General features: G+C 45.5%; 1 protein-coding gene across 3 annotated transcripts in view; it reads right to left on the reverse strand.

Moving 5' to 3' along the window:
- Positions 1-603: 603 nt before the first annotated feature.
- NRG2 (neuregulin 2) overlaps positions 604-14,168 on the reverse strand; it is a 57,561-nt gene continuing 43,996 nt past the window's right edge. For all 3 annotated transcript variants that reach the window (XM_033154181.1, XM_033154179.1, XM_033154180.1), the window contains 5 exons: positions 8,529-8,631; positions 6,295-6,418; positions 4,241-4,368; positions 1,965-2,189; positions 604-1,278 (listed from right to left, as the gene is read on the reverse strand). In XM_033154181.1, coding sequence (XP_033010072.1) covers positions 627-1,278; positions 1,965-2,189; positions 4,241-4,368; positions 6,295-6,418; positions 8,529-8,631 — 1,232 coding nt within the window. In that variant the 3' untranslated portion in view covers positions 604-626. The remainder of the gene's footprint in view (positions 1,279-1,964; positions 2,190-4,240; positions 4,369-6,294; positions 6,419-8,528; positions 8,632-14,168) is intronic.

The following is a 14,168-nucleotide window of genomic DNA, read 5'->3' on the forward strand; positions in this document are numbered from 1 at the left end:
GTATTGTTTTCCCTGAAAGGGAAAGGTAGTTATGGAAACATTGACACATGTGTTGTGTGTGTGTGTGTGTGTATGTGTGTTTGTATGTGAGAGAGAGAGCACAAAAGAGAAAGTGTATGTGTGCGCAACATTTTAAAAGCACTAGATTACCAACATCCAGATATCAAGCAATTTAAAAGGGTGTTCTTGTTCAAACGGAAAAGTGCTTATTAAAATATTCCATAACAAGTTGTCCTGAACATAAAGCTTATGATCTCAAGAATGCTTAAACGTAATTTTCATTGTGGACTCTGGCATTAGCGTACAGCAAAAGGCACCACGATTTCTTTTTTTGTTTTTAATGATTTGTAAGTAGTCAAAAATTGGCCCACCTCTTTTAATTTTTTTTGTTGATTTCTTCTTTTCTCAGAAGCTGTAAATCAAGATGTTACGTATAAATAGAGATTCCTTATAAAAAGGTCTTTGCCATTAGCTATTATAAGACACCATTGCTAAAATGAAAATAAAACATTTCATATTTTTTTTCTTTTTTTATATATAAAATAAAAATTTGTCTTTTCTGTTATTCCTCCCCCCCCCCTTCCTCAGTCCCGGTGTGTTCGTGGGAAGAGTCAGCAGTGCGGCCTCTAAGGTGGGGCTGGATCTTGGCTGGATCTGCTATGATGTGCCAGTTGGCCCCCTCCCTGTGTGCTGCATCTGTCGAATGAATAGTAAGTCCTGCTATCGGCCAGGCGATACAGAGGGGGTGAATCGGGGTCCATTTCCTCTGTGTTTCTCATACTTAAGAAAGGAGTGCTCTCGGCCACCAGCTCCTCATCAGATTCACTGTACGAGGCGCTGCTCACTGAAAAGGAGTCTCTAAGCATTTTGCCCCTGTGTGACAGGTGCCCGTTCAGTTTAGATTTTCTCCACCGCCCTTTGCTGCCACCCGTTCTCTTTGGCTGGTCCAGTGCAGAGATGTACTCGTGCGTCGTCTCGTATTCGTCGTCCTCCGTGATGCGGAAGGGGCTGGAGGGCAAGCTCCCCGTGCTCTCGTTCAGGTAGCTCCTTCTTTGGTAGTAACTCTCATACCTTTGCATATCTTGGGAAGGGATCTGGTACCTCCGGAGCAATGGCTGCTGTTCCTCCACCTGGAAGCTAATGGATGCTGCAGGTGGCAGAGAGACTGCATGAGCTGAATTAGGAGACGTGATCTCAAAGGTGGGCATGTGGGCTGAGACTGAGCAATGGAAGTCAACCGGCGACAGGCGTGCTGGGGTGGTCAAGGCAGATACGTACCTAGAAGAAGAAACAACGGCATTGGGATCAAGCCGAAGTGTCACAACGAAGAGCTCACCCCCCACCCCCTTTAGCACACAACTTTTATTCCAAGTGCAGTTAATGCTTTCTAATAGCCCAACTTGCACATAAATATTTTTCCCCCCTGTTTGTCTGTGTGTTTTATTTACAATGAGATAGAAAGAGGTGGAAGGGAGAAAGTCATCGTCTCCGAGGCCTGGGAAGAATTACCACACCGACAGGAGCAACGTGGGAATTCTCATGGGGTTGGGTCAAATGAACAATAAGGGATGTATTTTTTCAATTGGAGGCTCAGACCTTAACTTAGGAGCACAGATAAAACCCACAGGAAACAAATGTGATCACTTCTTTACATGTGAAAAGAACAATTATGAGCAAAACAGTTCAGTGATTTTTAAAATTTACAGTGGGAAGCAGATTAAGGCTGAAAACCTAACTCCACTTGTGTTTGCAAGGTAAAACCCCAAAGTCAAGGTGAACAAGCAACAAGTAACAATGGAATAATTCAGTGCTTTTTTTTCTGGGGGGACACAGGGGTATGCATACCCCTCTCCTTCCCTCTCACTGTTTCATGAGAGACATTGTGTGAGGGGGGACTGTGAAGCACCATCCATACTGACAAGCCAGTGGGAATAGCAAGCGAGAATAACAACAGAAAACGAGACCTCTCACTATGTGGCGAGTCTCGAAGGGAATCCACGGAGTCTCTGTATTGCATCATGGGCCTCCTCTGCTCCTCACTAGCGTAGGCAGCCTCTCTCCGGGCGCGAGCCTCCACGCAGGCAGGGCTGTTGCATTTGCTGCTTCCCACCGAAGACAGCATAATTCCAGACTGGCAGTCCGAAGACAGGCTTTCTGTCTGCTCCAAGCTCCAAGTGTGGCTTCCGTGTCTACGGATCAAACCAGAGCAAATGACTTCTGATCCCTCCCAGCAGCCTCATAATGCATAGATCCACACAAATTACTTAGCAGGCTTGATGTGTGAGAGAATAAAATGTGCTAACCCCATGTATGCAGCTCTAAGGGGTAGGAAGGAGGCTGGTAATGAATGCAGCCCCAGCTGCGTTTCCATCCCAAGAGAATTTTGCTTCCCCCCCCCCACACCGGGAAATGGGCTTTGCATATACATGGGCATGCAGGGGTTAAGTGAGCACAGAGTTCCATGTGGAGCCAGTGGCGTAGGAAGCGGGGGTGAAGGGGGCGGGGCGCCCTGTGTTCCAGGCTGGAGGAGGTGACACTCTGGGTGGCCCCCCCTGCATGACACCCAAGCTAAGCCCCGCGGACGCCGGGAAGAAGCCACGCTCGGCGGCGGGGCTCGCAAACCTGCTCGGCGTGCGCTTTGCTATTTCCGGCTCGGTCTGGAGCTAGAAATAGCAAAGCACGCGCTGAGCAGGTTAGCCGTTGGCGTGTGCTTTGCTGCTTGGGCTGCAGGCGGAAGTGAGCCAGGGAGGGGCATCAGTGGCCCAAGAGAAGCCCGCCCCTCCCCTCCACCTACAGCCTAAGCAGGAAGGTGCTTTGTTCCTTCCCGCTTGGGCTGTGGGCGGAGGGGAGGAGTGGGTTTCTCTTGGGCTGCTGACGCCCCTCCCTGGCTCACCTCCGCTCGGTTGCGTGCATGCGCAGCATCGCTATAGAATCATAGAATCCTAGAGTTGGAAGAGACCCCAAGGGCCATCCAGTCCAACCCCCTGCCAAGCAGGAAACACCATCAAAGCATTCCTGACAGATGGCTGTCAAGCCTCCGCTTAAAGACCTCCAAAGAAGGAGACTCCACCACACTCCTTGGTAGCAAATTCCACTGTCAAACAGCTCTTACTGTCAGGAAGTTCTTCCTAATGTTTATGTGGAATCTTCTTTCTTGTAGTTTGAATCCATTGCCCCGTGTCCGCTTCTCTGGAGCAGCAGAAAACAACCTTTCTCCCTCCTCTACGTCAAACGTAGTGTTGCACATGCGCCAAACGTAGCGTTGCACATGCATGCTACGGAGTGACTCCACCCCCAGGTTTGCCGCCCCGGGTGGCGAAGCGACTTCCTCCGCCTCAAACCTGCTCAGAGCTGCACAAAAACACTCCAAGGAGCCTGACTGATTTTGAGAGAGAGCCAGGCTGCTCACGCCTTCCTGACTGCCTCTGTCTATAGAAAGATAACCCTGCTAAGCACGTGGGAGGGGAGATCCGAAAGCAAAATGTCACAGGCGCAAGCAAAAGTCAATTACTGAAATTAAACTGTTGCAAATGAGGCCACAGGCCTGCAAGGAACATTTCCATCCTGCCATTAACTGGAGGGCTTTTCTGCACTCCCAGATGTCTGCATTTGCACAGATCACTATCTGTGCTGTCAAGTATCCCGTTTCCCCCGGGATTCTCCCTTATTTTAAGCAGTTTCCCGCTGCTCTCCCTTATTTTTTATTTCCCTTAAATTTCCCGTTTTTAGTGGAAGCAGCTCCTCCCCTGCTGGCCAGGGACTGGGTGGGAAGACCTCGCCTACTTGGAGAGAAAAGCCTCAGCCCTCAAAGCAAGTGGGAGCCGTTTCCCGTGCTTACAGGGGGGTGTATTCCTCCCCCTACATCAGCCCCTATCCGTTGCCGCCGAGCCCCTCAGCCGGCCAATAGGGTTAGCTGGTGGGCGGAGCCTGGCTGCCTTTGAGCAGCTGCTGCTTCCTGTCCTGTTTTGATGGGATCAGACAAGAAGACGATGGGGCTCCATCGCACGGAGCACATGGCTGCCCTCCTCTTTGCTCCGCTCCGAGCCCGAGCCCGCTTGGAGTTTACATCGCTGCTCCGCCCACTTTTGCTTCTGGCTCCGCCCACCACTGACATGTGACTGTCCCCGGGATAGGGGAGACTGCTGATCCTTTATTTTCAAATCCGAAACTTGACAGCTATGATCACTATGCAGGTATAAGTTGAGACAAAACTGAGTTTCGAAGCTGAGGTGTGACGTACCTTTGCCTTGAAGTCGGAGTCCCTGTGGAGCACGGGTGCGATGGTGAGCAGGAATGGCTCCCTGAAAAAGTGGTCTCCGTTTCCCTTCGTATGACATGCTCAGTAGCAGGGACGTTTTTCGACATATACTGGGCGGAAAGTCACAAATTATCTGACATCGGTTTTAAGCTGAAAACATTGTTTTATTTATAGGCTTGCTATAAACATTGTGCTTCCATTTGCAGAGGGTTAAGAATTAGGCCAGCCAATTCAGATTGCCCTAAATATGCTTGACTTTTGTTCTTCAATTTCAGAACCTCCAAAACAATTAGCCTGCCTGGAAGTGCTGCTTATGATAGCTTTTAAAAGCTTATGACCTTGTAATGCTAATCTCTGGGCTGGCATCTCCCCACCCCCACCCCCCAGCAGCAAAGCACAGAACACCGAAGATGCAGAGCAACACATTATCACCAGAGGAGACAACTTGCATATAAAGAGGAGACAATTTGCATCACCCGGGCAAAAAAACCAATCTCTTTGGAGACGTTTAAGTCTTCCCAAAATATTAAACACACACCGAATAGCCCCAACTGAAATGCATAGATGCTCATCTCAGACAACCCAAATGAAGATAACACTTACTGTCATTTACCGGTAGGTAGCCGTGCTGGTCTGCCATAGTCAAAACAAAATTAAAAATTAAAAAATTCCTTCCAGTAGCACCTTAGAGACCAACTAAGTTTGTTCTTGGTATGAGCTTTCATGTGCATGCACACTTCTTCAGATACACATGAAAGCTCATACCAAGAACAAACTTAGTTGGTCTCTAAGGTGCTACTGGAAGGAATTTTTTATTTTATTTTGTTTGGAATTTTCCAATTAATTGAGCCAAAGGTGGGAGCTGCTGCATGACGAAGGCCCTCCCCCGTTATCCTTAGAGGACAGCATTGCAAGGCAGTGGGGGGGGGGTGGCAGCCTGAAGACACACCGTGGCTGTCAAAGTGGGCAGCACAAAGGATGGAAGGATCTGCAAATTTCAGTGATCTCCGTATTTCATTTTCCAATCTTAAATTCAGTTCTCCACATTTCGACAGCAATGAAAATTATTCAGCATTTTTGTGTGAGTTTCTCCAAACCGACTTTTCAAAGTGGAGTTTTACATAACGCACACACTTTTGCAAGCAATTTGTCCTAATAATACGATGCACTTTTTTTTTGTTATCTCCACTAACAGGCTCCTTTTTAATGCAAACTTTTACTGCGAATATTATGCGTATCTGTAAACACTGTTTGATTGGAGAAATACACCACAAAATCCAGTTGGCTGCCAATTTTGAAGGAAGGTTCTGTGTTCTCAGATTGTTCTAGAAAGTGTGAATTTGACGGATCTGCCTTTAAATGCAATGAAATTTCTTCTCCATCCCTAGGTCCTGTATACCTGAAGGAGTGTCTCCACCCCCATCATTCAGCCCGGACACTGAGATCCATCACCGAGGGCCTTCTGGCGGTTCCCTCACTGCGAGAAGCAAAGCTACAGGGAACCAGGCAGAGGGCCTTCTCGGTAGTGGCGCCCGCCCTGTGGAACACCCTCCCATCACAGGTCAAGGAGATAAACAACTACCTGACATTCAAAAAATACCTGAAGGCAGCCCTTTTCAGGTAAGTTTTTAATGTGTGATATTTTTGTATCTGATTTTTGTTGGAAGCCGCCCAGAGTGGCTGGGGAAATCCAGCCAGATGGGCGGGGTACAAATAATAAATATTATTATTATTATTAGGCAACACACCCTGTGTGTTCGTAGACCATTTGGGCTGCTGCTTGCCCACTCGGCTGCTATGCACCTGCAGCGACTTGAAGCAGCAGCCTCTGTGCCTTTGTCTCTCTGTGTCCTTTTCTCGCTTCCTCACATATAGCAGTTTTAGCGCAGCAGCTGGGAGCCCCCCCCCCAAACCCCAAATTACTACATGAATTGCCTCTGGAAAAGCCATTTCCCTCTCTGTCCTTGATCTATCCCCTCCCCCCATTGCTATTTCAGAGCTTCCCACACCCTGAATTTCTTAAAAGAGCTACTTACATCAGCCATCTGGATTTCCTCAGGGTCCAGCCGGGGGTGACTAGGGCCATTTGCAAGGTTTCTGTTCTGATGGGCCGGACACATATTTTGCCGCAAATGGTTATGCATTTGATTTCTCTGTTTCCTAAAGAGTTAAACAGATTAATACATTTTACTGATGTATTTACCTTCATCCTGAAAAGATGTTCAGATACGAACAGGGGAATAAAATGACGAAATGTTCTTTGAGGATTGGAAACCTTTTGCAGAATATCTAAAGAACTATTGTGATTGCATGAAAATGCCAGCAGGATTTGAAATATGAGCAACAGTAGAACGACATTAATGACAATAACTTAGGACGTATATATGGAGTGTTATAAGTTAAAATATACAGCATTAAAAGATAGACGTAGAACATCATGGAGGAAGGGATGGGAAGTCAATGGAAAAATTAAATGTACTGTGGATGGCAAAGTATGTAAACCTTTGAAAATGAAATGAACAAAAAAAAAGAATAGGGAAATAAAAAGTTTGACAATAGTCAGCTCTTTTTACTGTATCCTTGTGCCAAGAAGGAAGACAGGGTCCCCCTTTGGACAAGCGGCTGGGAATTAGAGAATTTTGGCTTGTGCTCAATCTTTGCAGTTTGCATATGGGAACAGGGGCGTAGCAAGGTAAATTGGTACCCGGGGGCAAAAAAAAAATTGTCCCCCCCCCAGGCATGGGAAGGTCAGGTGGTACCCGGTGCGGAAAATTTCTTGTCAACCCGCCCCCCCCCCTGCAAAAATGCTTTTATGTTATTTCATATTTTCTTACAAAGGAATAATAACAAGTAATAATAATAATAAACCCTTTTATTTATATCCCACCCTCCCCGGCCAAAGTCGGGCTCAGGGTGGCTAACATCAGATACATAACATTGGTATAAAATTCAAACAATAATTAAATTGCCTCCTAAAAACACCTCAAAATCAAATTAAAGTCTAATTAGATGGCTTTCCACAGGGTTAGGGTTGGGAACAGTAAGTGCTCCACTGAACTGAAATTTCAGCCTTCACGACATAGGAAAACAGCCCAGTGAACAGCTATTTTGGTGGAGGAGGGTCAAGATATTAACCGATATGCATGACATTTCATATATAGCTATATAATCCCTAGTATAGTAAGTTAAGACCTTCGGAGCAGGCATTTTTTAAAAAAATGTTCCTTGATAATTTCTCACCCCTCCATTATGGAACCCAGGGTGGCACGCCCCCCGCCCCCCCCCTTGCTACGCCCCTGTATGGGAACTTTATCCGATTAGACAAGATACTGGAGATGCATGAAGAGAACAGTAGTACAATTACTTCAGCTGGAAATTGTTCTTAGCACTACCTTGTTGTTCTCTTTAGAAGCATGGTTTTCAATGCGTGCATTGATGTATTGAGAGAGGGGGCCTATTGGCTAACATATGGTTTCAATGCCTCTGTGTGGGGTTTTTTGTTTGGTTGTAAATCATTTTGGGATGCCTTGAGTGAGATAAAGCAGCTTTAAAAATTAATAATAATAATAATAATAATAATAATAATAATAATAATAATATCTAAACGTCAATAAACTTTCACTAATACTGTTCTGGTTTGCACCACTTTTCCAGATTTTTTGTTTTGTTTTCTTTAAAGATTTTCTAATTCATGCCTCAACAGCTTTTTGCCTATATTTTTAAATTTGTTAACAATGTAACTTGCCATGGGTGACAACAATGGCGCCTGAGGGTACCAGAGTAGCAGCACTGGTGCTGGTCGCTGAGGAATGGAAGTGGAGCAAGGTGGCAATGAGGTGGGGAGTGCTCCCGGTGGGTGGTGGCATTCACCCACTTGTGGGAGCAACCACAAGACCTCAATTCCGCCTCACTCGGCCCCATTCCTGTCCTGGCGAGTGGCCACTGCTCTAGCCTCTTCGGTGGTACTAGCAGCTGCCCGCCTGAAAGCACTCTGGAACTGCATGTGACATCAGTTGCTGAAAACAGCAGACCCACTCCCTTCCTTTCCTTCTATAAAGCTTAGTAAAGTTGCACATAGGTGTAAATAAAACCCTATGTGTCCAGTGAAACTGATCCTTGGGTAAGTGCTGGAATCCCTGCAGTGACGCTACTCAGAGCTCAGGTTACACGCAACAGTATTTTAGGCTGATAACGACTGGAACTTTAAGAATGGCACAAACTGTCCACGCATTTATAAAAGCTCTCTTTAGTATTAATAAATGTCACTCACTTGGTTTTACAGTAAGCTACCACACACACTATTCCCACAACAAGCAACGCTACACAAATCCCAGTTATGGTTAGAACTCTCTTCTGATACAGCTCCTCAGCTTCTGCAAATGACATAAAAACAACGAACAGTTAAAAATTAAAAACAACAACACGTTATCAGTTTTAAAATGTGAATTCTGAATATACCAACCCTCTCACTAGCAGATGGAACCCAATGGGCTCTTTTCCTGATTTATACACTAAAATCTGTACTCCTAGCCCAACATTAGGTGTAGATATTCCACTTCTCTCCAAACCTTTGCTTTTACTATTCCCTGTCCATGTGAATCAAATCCAACAAAAAAACAATTCACACTGGCTTCCTTTTTCTTTCCAAGACATCTCTTCCATATTTTATAATAATCCCACTGCTTTTTTGAACAACTATTTGTAGAATACCTGATGAATGACAGCATTCAAGTAAGAGCATACCAGTTCTTCCATATCACAGAGGTATGTATCTGAAGAAGTGTGCATGCACACGAAAGCTCATACCAATAACAAACTTAGTTGGTATCTAAGCGCGGGTGGCGCTGTGGGTTAAACCACAGAGCCTAGGGCTTGCTGATCAGAAGGTTGGCGGTTCGAATCCCCACAACAGGGTGAGCTCCCGTTGCTTGGTCCCAGCTCCTGCCCACCTAGCAGTTCGAAAGCACATCAAAAGTGCAAGTAGATAAATAGGTACCGCTCTGGCGGGAAGGTAAACGGCGTTTCTGTGCGCTGCTCTGGTTCGCCAGAAGCGGCTTTGTCATGCTGGCCACATGACCCGGAAGCTGTACGCCGGCTCCCTCGGCCAGTAAAGCGAGATGAGCGCCGCAACCCCAGAGTCGTCCGTGACTGGGCCTAATGGTCAGGGGTCCCTTTACCTTTTAAGGTGCTACTGGAAGGAAATTTTTTAATTTTATTTTGACAGAGGTCTCATGTTCATAGAGTGCTCATGTGTCCTACTTTACAGAGAGTGGTCTTGCATTTGAAGAACCTTTCTAATGGAAGGGCTATCTGGTCCAAGTCTGGTTTAAAGATAAACAACCCCGAGAAGAGAAAGGAGGGGCCTTGAAGTTGACCATCAACGCTGCTTAGCACCTGAACAGCGGAGTAAGCCGGCATTCAGATCACATGGTCATGCTTCCCCACTATGATGAAATGTATTGCAGTTGTTTAAATTATGTAATTATGTCTACATAAAATAATAAATATAACACATAAAACAATATTCACATTATATATATATATATATATATATATATATATATATATATATATATATATATATTGATCTACTTTGTTTCTTTTCTCTGTTTTGGCACTATGTCATACTCACAAATTTCCTTCAAATACTGCAGAAAATTCATGTTGACCCACAGTGGAAACACTTGTCGATTTCCATTTTTTGTTGGTGAAGAGGCCAAAGGAAATATATACCTACATACACTTCGCTCTGAGCCCAGTATTACAGTCCAACATCTCTTAACTCTGGTAGCATTTAGAAGTCACAGAACCCACAAAACTAAGCAGAAGACAGGGGAAGAGAAGCTGAACCACTGTGTATCTTTTGGCTACTGGAGCCTCTAAGAACAGCAGAGGAGTATGAGACTATACAGGACTCAGCTAGATTGCTAAAGAAGAAACCATCTATATGTGTTGTATATGCAATATAACATTGTGGAGTCCCGTTTTTCTCTACCAGATTTCCCTGTTTAAATTTACAACGCGTTTAACTGAAACACTTCTTTCATGTGTGTAGACCCAGCCTTTCTGCTATCAGAAGCTGTGCAGATGAACCAATGGTTGGAAGTGATTACTTGCTGGGGAGAAATGGGTTGCCTGCATGGGAAGGCAGGGAGGGCAATTGCCCACACACCCCTGAATAAGACACAATCTCCAGTTCCTCAGCTTTCTTTCCCTTTTTTTAAAAAAAGTATGTCTCTAGCACTTGAGGAACACGAGATATGAGAAGAAGAAGAAGAAGAAGAAGAAGAAGAAGGAGAAGAGGAGGAGGAGGAGGAGGAGGAGGAGGAGGAGGAGGAGGAGGAGTTTGGATTTGATATCCTGCTTTATCACTACCTGAAGGAGTCTCAAAGTGACTAACATTCTCCTTTCCCTTCCTCCCCCACAACAAACACTCTGTGAGGTGAGTGAGGCTGAGAGACTTCAGAGAAGTTTGACTAGCCCAAGGTCACCCAGCAGCTGCATGTGGAGGAGCGGAGACGCGAATCTGGTTCACCAGATTATGAGTCTACCACTCTTAACCACTACACCACACTGGCTCTCACCATGAGACACCATTTGCAAGCACTATGCTCGCCCGTTGGTTTTTATGACAGACTAGCCTGCTCCCACGTTTCAGTACTTTTGGTCAATGAATGAAGTGCCAGCAATAACTGACTTTTAGGAAAGAAGATCTAGCCAATAAGACAAAGAGAAGGTTTGAATGAAACATGAATTATATAGTCTTCAAAACAGGAACATCTTGGTTTGTTCTTAAGACTTTTCTGATAGTCTTTAATGGTGGAGAAGCAATTGCTGCCCCACAGAAGGCAATTCTGCTATCCAGAATGGCAGTGTTGCTGTGATTGAGGTGCAGTAGCTCCAAGACAATGGCAGCAGCAAAGATCTTTCTGACTCATATCTTATTTCATACAAAAAAATATTTTTCTGAGTTAGTAAACATTAAAAAAAATTACTGGGCTAATGCCACTGCAAAAAAGGCCATCATTATTATGCTCATATTGCAGAGGGTAGGATTGATGCTGATAAAGCATGGGTTATGTCGACCCTGCAAAGTAACTCAGTGTCAGTACACACATTTTGCTGGGCGGAGGAAGGCTTAGAGTAGCATATGGCCAGCATGAAGGTGTAGCCCAGTGTTGTGAGCCTGGCCATATTGGGGTTTTGCTTTAAGGAAATGCAGGGACTGTCAAGTCATTTGGAGCAGAAGTGCACCTGGTTAAAGACTGGGAGAAGGAAGGAAACCAGGGAAAGAATGGGGGGCTACAACTGTGAGTGAACAGGCAGGGGCATCACTGGGGGGGGCAGGCTGCCCCAGGTTCCAGGGGAGAGGGGGTGACTCTCAGCATGCCCACCCCACAACTCATAAGTCGCTCAGTGCAGCAGCTGGCTTACACAGCACACACTTTGCTTTTTCTTTCCTGCTGGGAAGAGCCACAGAAGCACAGCTCTGCCCAGCCAGGGCTCCACCCAGCAGCCTGGCACATTTCACCAGGGGGCACAAAGGTGCCATCTTCAAGGGGTAACATTTGGCACTTCCACCTAGAGCCTCAAGCACAAGCCAGAGCAAATCCAGTGGCTTTGGGCTTAGGACTCACCACAGCACTGCAAAAGCATTAGCTGTACTTGCTTTACTCAGTCCACTTGGACCTGAGGAACCATCCGCCCACACCCCTTCTAGTCACAGTGAGCATTTTGCGTTCTCCCCCACAATGCTTTGCAGCGGCTCGTATGCAAATGAGGTGCCACAAAGCATTGTGGGGGAAGCAAAACGCTCACTGTGACTTGAAGGGGTGTGGGCGGATGTGGGGGCGGGTGACAAAAAAAAAATCCGCACCGGGTACCACTTGGGCTTGCTACGCCTCTGTGAACAGGTGGTATTTAGATGTAGGTTCACCCACTGAGAAACAACAGAGAAGCAAACCTGGAATATAATTTTCTTAGAGGCCAGGTCTAACAATGTCTCACAACCACTCAGTCACCAAATCTCCTAGAAATGGTAGATCTGGTCTCTAATGCCAGTCATGTTGGTTGGTTGGTTGGTTGGTTGGTTGGTTTGTTTGGCGTATCTGCCTCCATGTTGTCTGAAATGATGTTCGTCAACAACTGTCTCTCTCTCATTGGGGCATTTTATACACACACACACCGGTGTGTGTGTGTGTGTGTGTGTGTGTGTGTATTTCTAATTCTGCAGAATCCAAAATATTCCATGTACCTAAAATATGTGAATACTGCCTATAGCAAAGGGCTGATATTGTTTATACCAAAACTTTGGGAGGAATTGGGAGGGGATCATTTTCAAGGTCATAATCTTCTCTGTTTTATGAAATTGTAACTTAATATTATGCATGTGTACCCAACAAGTGTAACTTGAGAATTATTTGGAGCAGACTACGAACCACGCCTTCATGGATTTTTATAATTTATATTGCCTTATTTGCAGTCATTTCTTACTCAGACCCTCCATTCCCAGGGAGACTATTCAGTCTCTCACCCCATTCACACTGGGGCTGTGCAAGCATGACCCCCATCCAATTCAGGGCCTGATTCAGTGATCTGGATCTGGCCCTGATTAATTTTGGCTCAATTTTAATCAGGCCCTTATTTTAGAGTCAATTCATTTCTTTCACATCCACTGAGTAACTTTCCAGCCCATATGAATTCTACTTCACTTTTAAAGCTATTTTGCAAAAAAGTGGTATGAACTAACAAGGAGGCTAATGGGGGGGTGTCACTGCCCATGAACTTCTGATTTATTCCACAATAAGAGTCTAAGCTCCTCTATTTGAACACAGCTGTAGAAATAAAGGAGCAATGCACTTTAAAGTATGAAAGGTAAGCTTTTGCTGTGCTGTGAAATTTGAACCAGTAAATGAAATAACATGCCCTAAAAGACAGGCCACAGTGCAATCAGGCAGCTATCCAAACACACTTACCAGGGAGATAGCCCTGTTTACCTCAGTAGGTTTACTTTGGAGTAGGCATGCATGGGATCACAGTCTAAATGTTGCAGGCAGCAAGAATGGAGCATTTATTCTCACCTTTTACTTACTCATGTTCACTAGTTTCACTTCTTTCACCATTCATTTAAGAATAGCAATCAAATATATTATGAGTTCTGTGCCTTCTGTGGGGGTGCATTTAGCAAATGCTCAGATGCATTTATTCTTTTCATTTTTCATTTTGTCCTACTTTTAACATTTGTGATGTAATGTGAATTTGCTGGTGCAGCCGATGTAGCATGGCTGCACTGGCAAATCACTGCTGTGCCCTGTGTCATTCTGTTGATGGTTACAGACGCTTCAGGTTACAGACTCCGCTAACCCAGAAATAATGCTTCAGGTTAAGAACTTTGCTTCAGGATAAGAACAGAAATCGTGCTCTGGCGCATAGCTGTCAAGCTCCGCCCGCCAGCTAACCCTATTGGCCGGCTGAGGGGCTCGGCGGCAATGGACAGGGGCTGATGCAGGGGGAGGAATACACCCCCCTGTAAGCATGGGAAATGGCTCCCACTTGCTTTGAGGGCTGAGGCTTTTCTCTCCAAGTAGGCGAGGTCTTCCCACCCAGTCCCTGGCCAGCAGGGGAGGAGCTGCTTCCACTAAAAACGGGAAATTTAAGGGAAATAAAAAATAAGGGAGAGCAGCGGGAAACTGCTGGAAATAAGGGAGGAATTATTATTACTTGCTATTATTCCTTTGTAAGAAAATATGAAATAACGTAAAAACAATTTTTGCGGGGGGGGGGGATCAATGGGGGGGTTGACAAGAAATTTTCCGCACCGGGTACCACCTGACCTTCCCATGACTCTGGGGGGGGGGGGACAATTTTTTTTTTGCCCCCGGGTACCAATTAACCTTGCTACGCCGCTGCT

The sequence above is a fragment of the Lacerta agilis genome, chromosome 7 (assembly GCF_009819535.1).
Source record: "Lacerta agilis isolate rLacAgi1 chromosome 7, rLacAgi1.pri, whole genome shotgun sequence".
NCBI lineage: Eukaryota > Metazoa > Chordata > Lepidosauria > Squamata > Lacertidae > Lacerta > Lacerta agilis.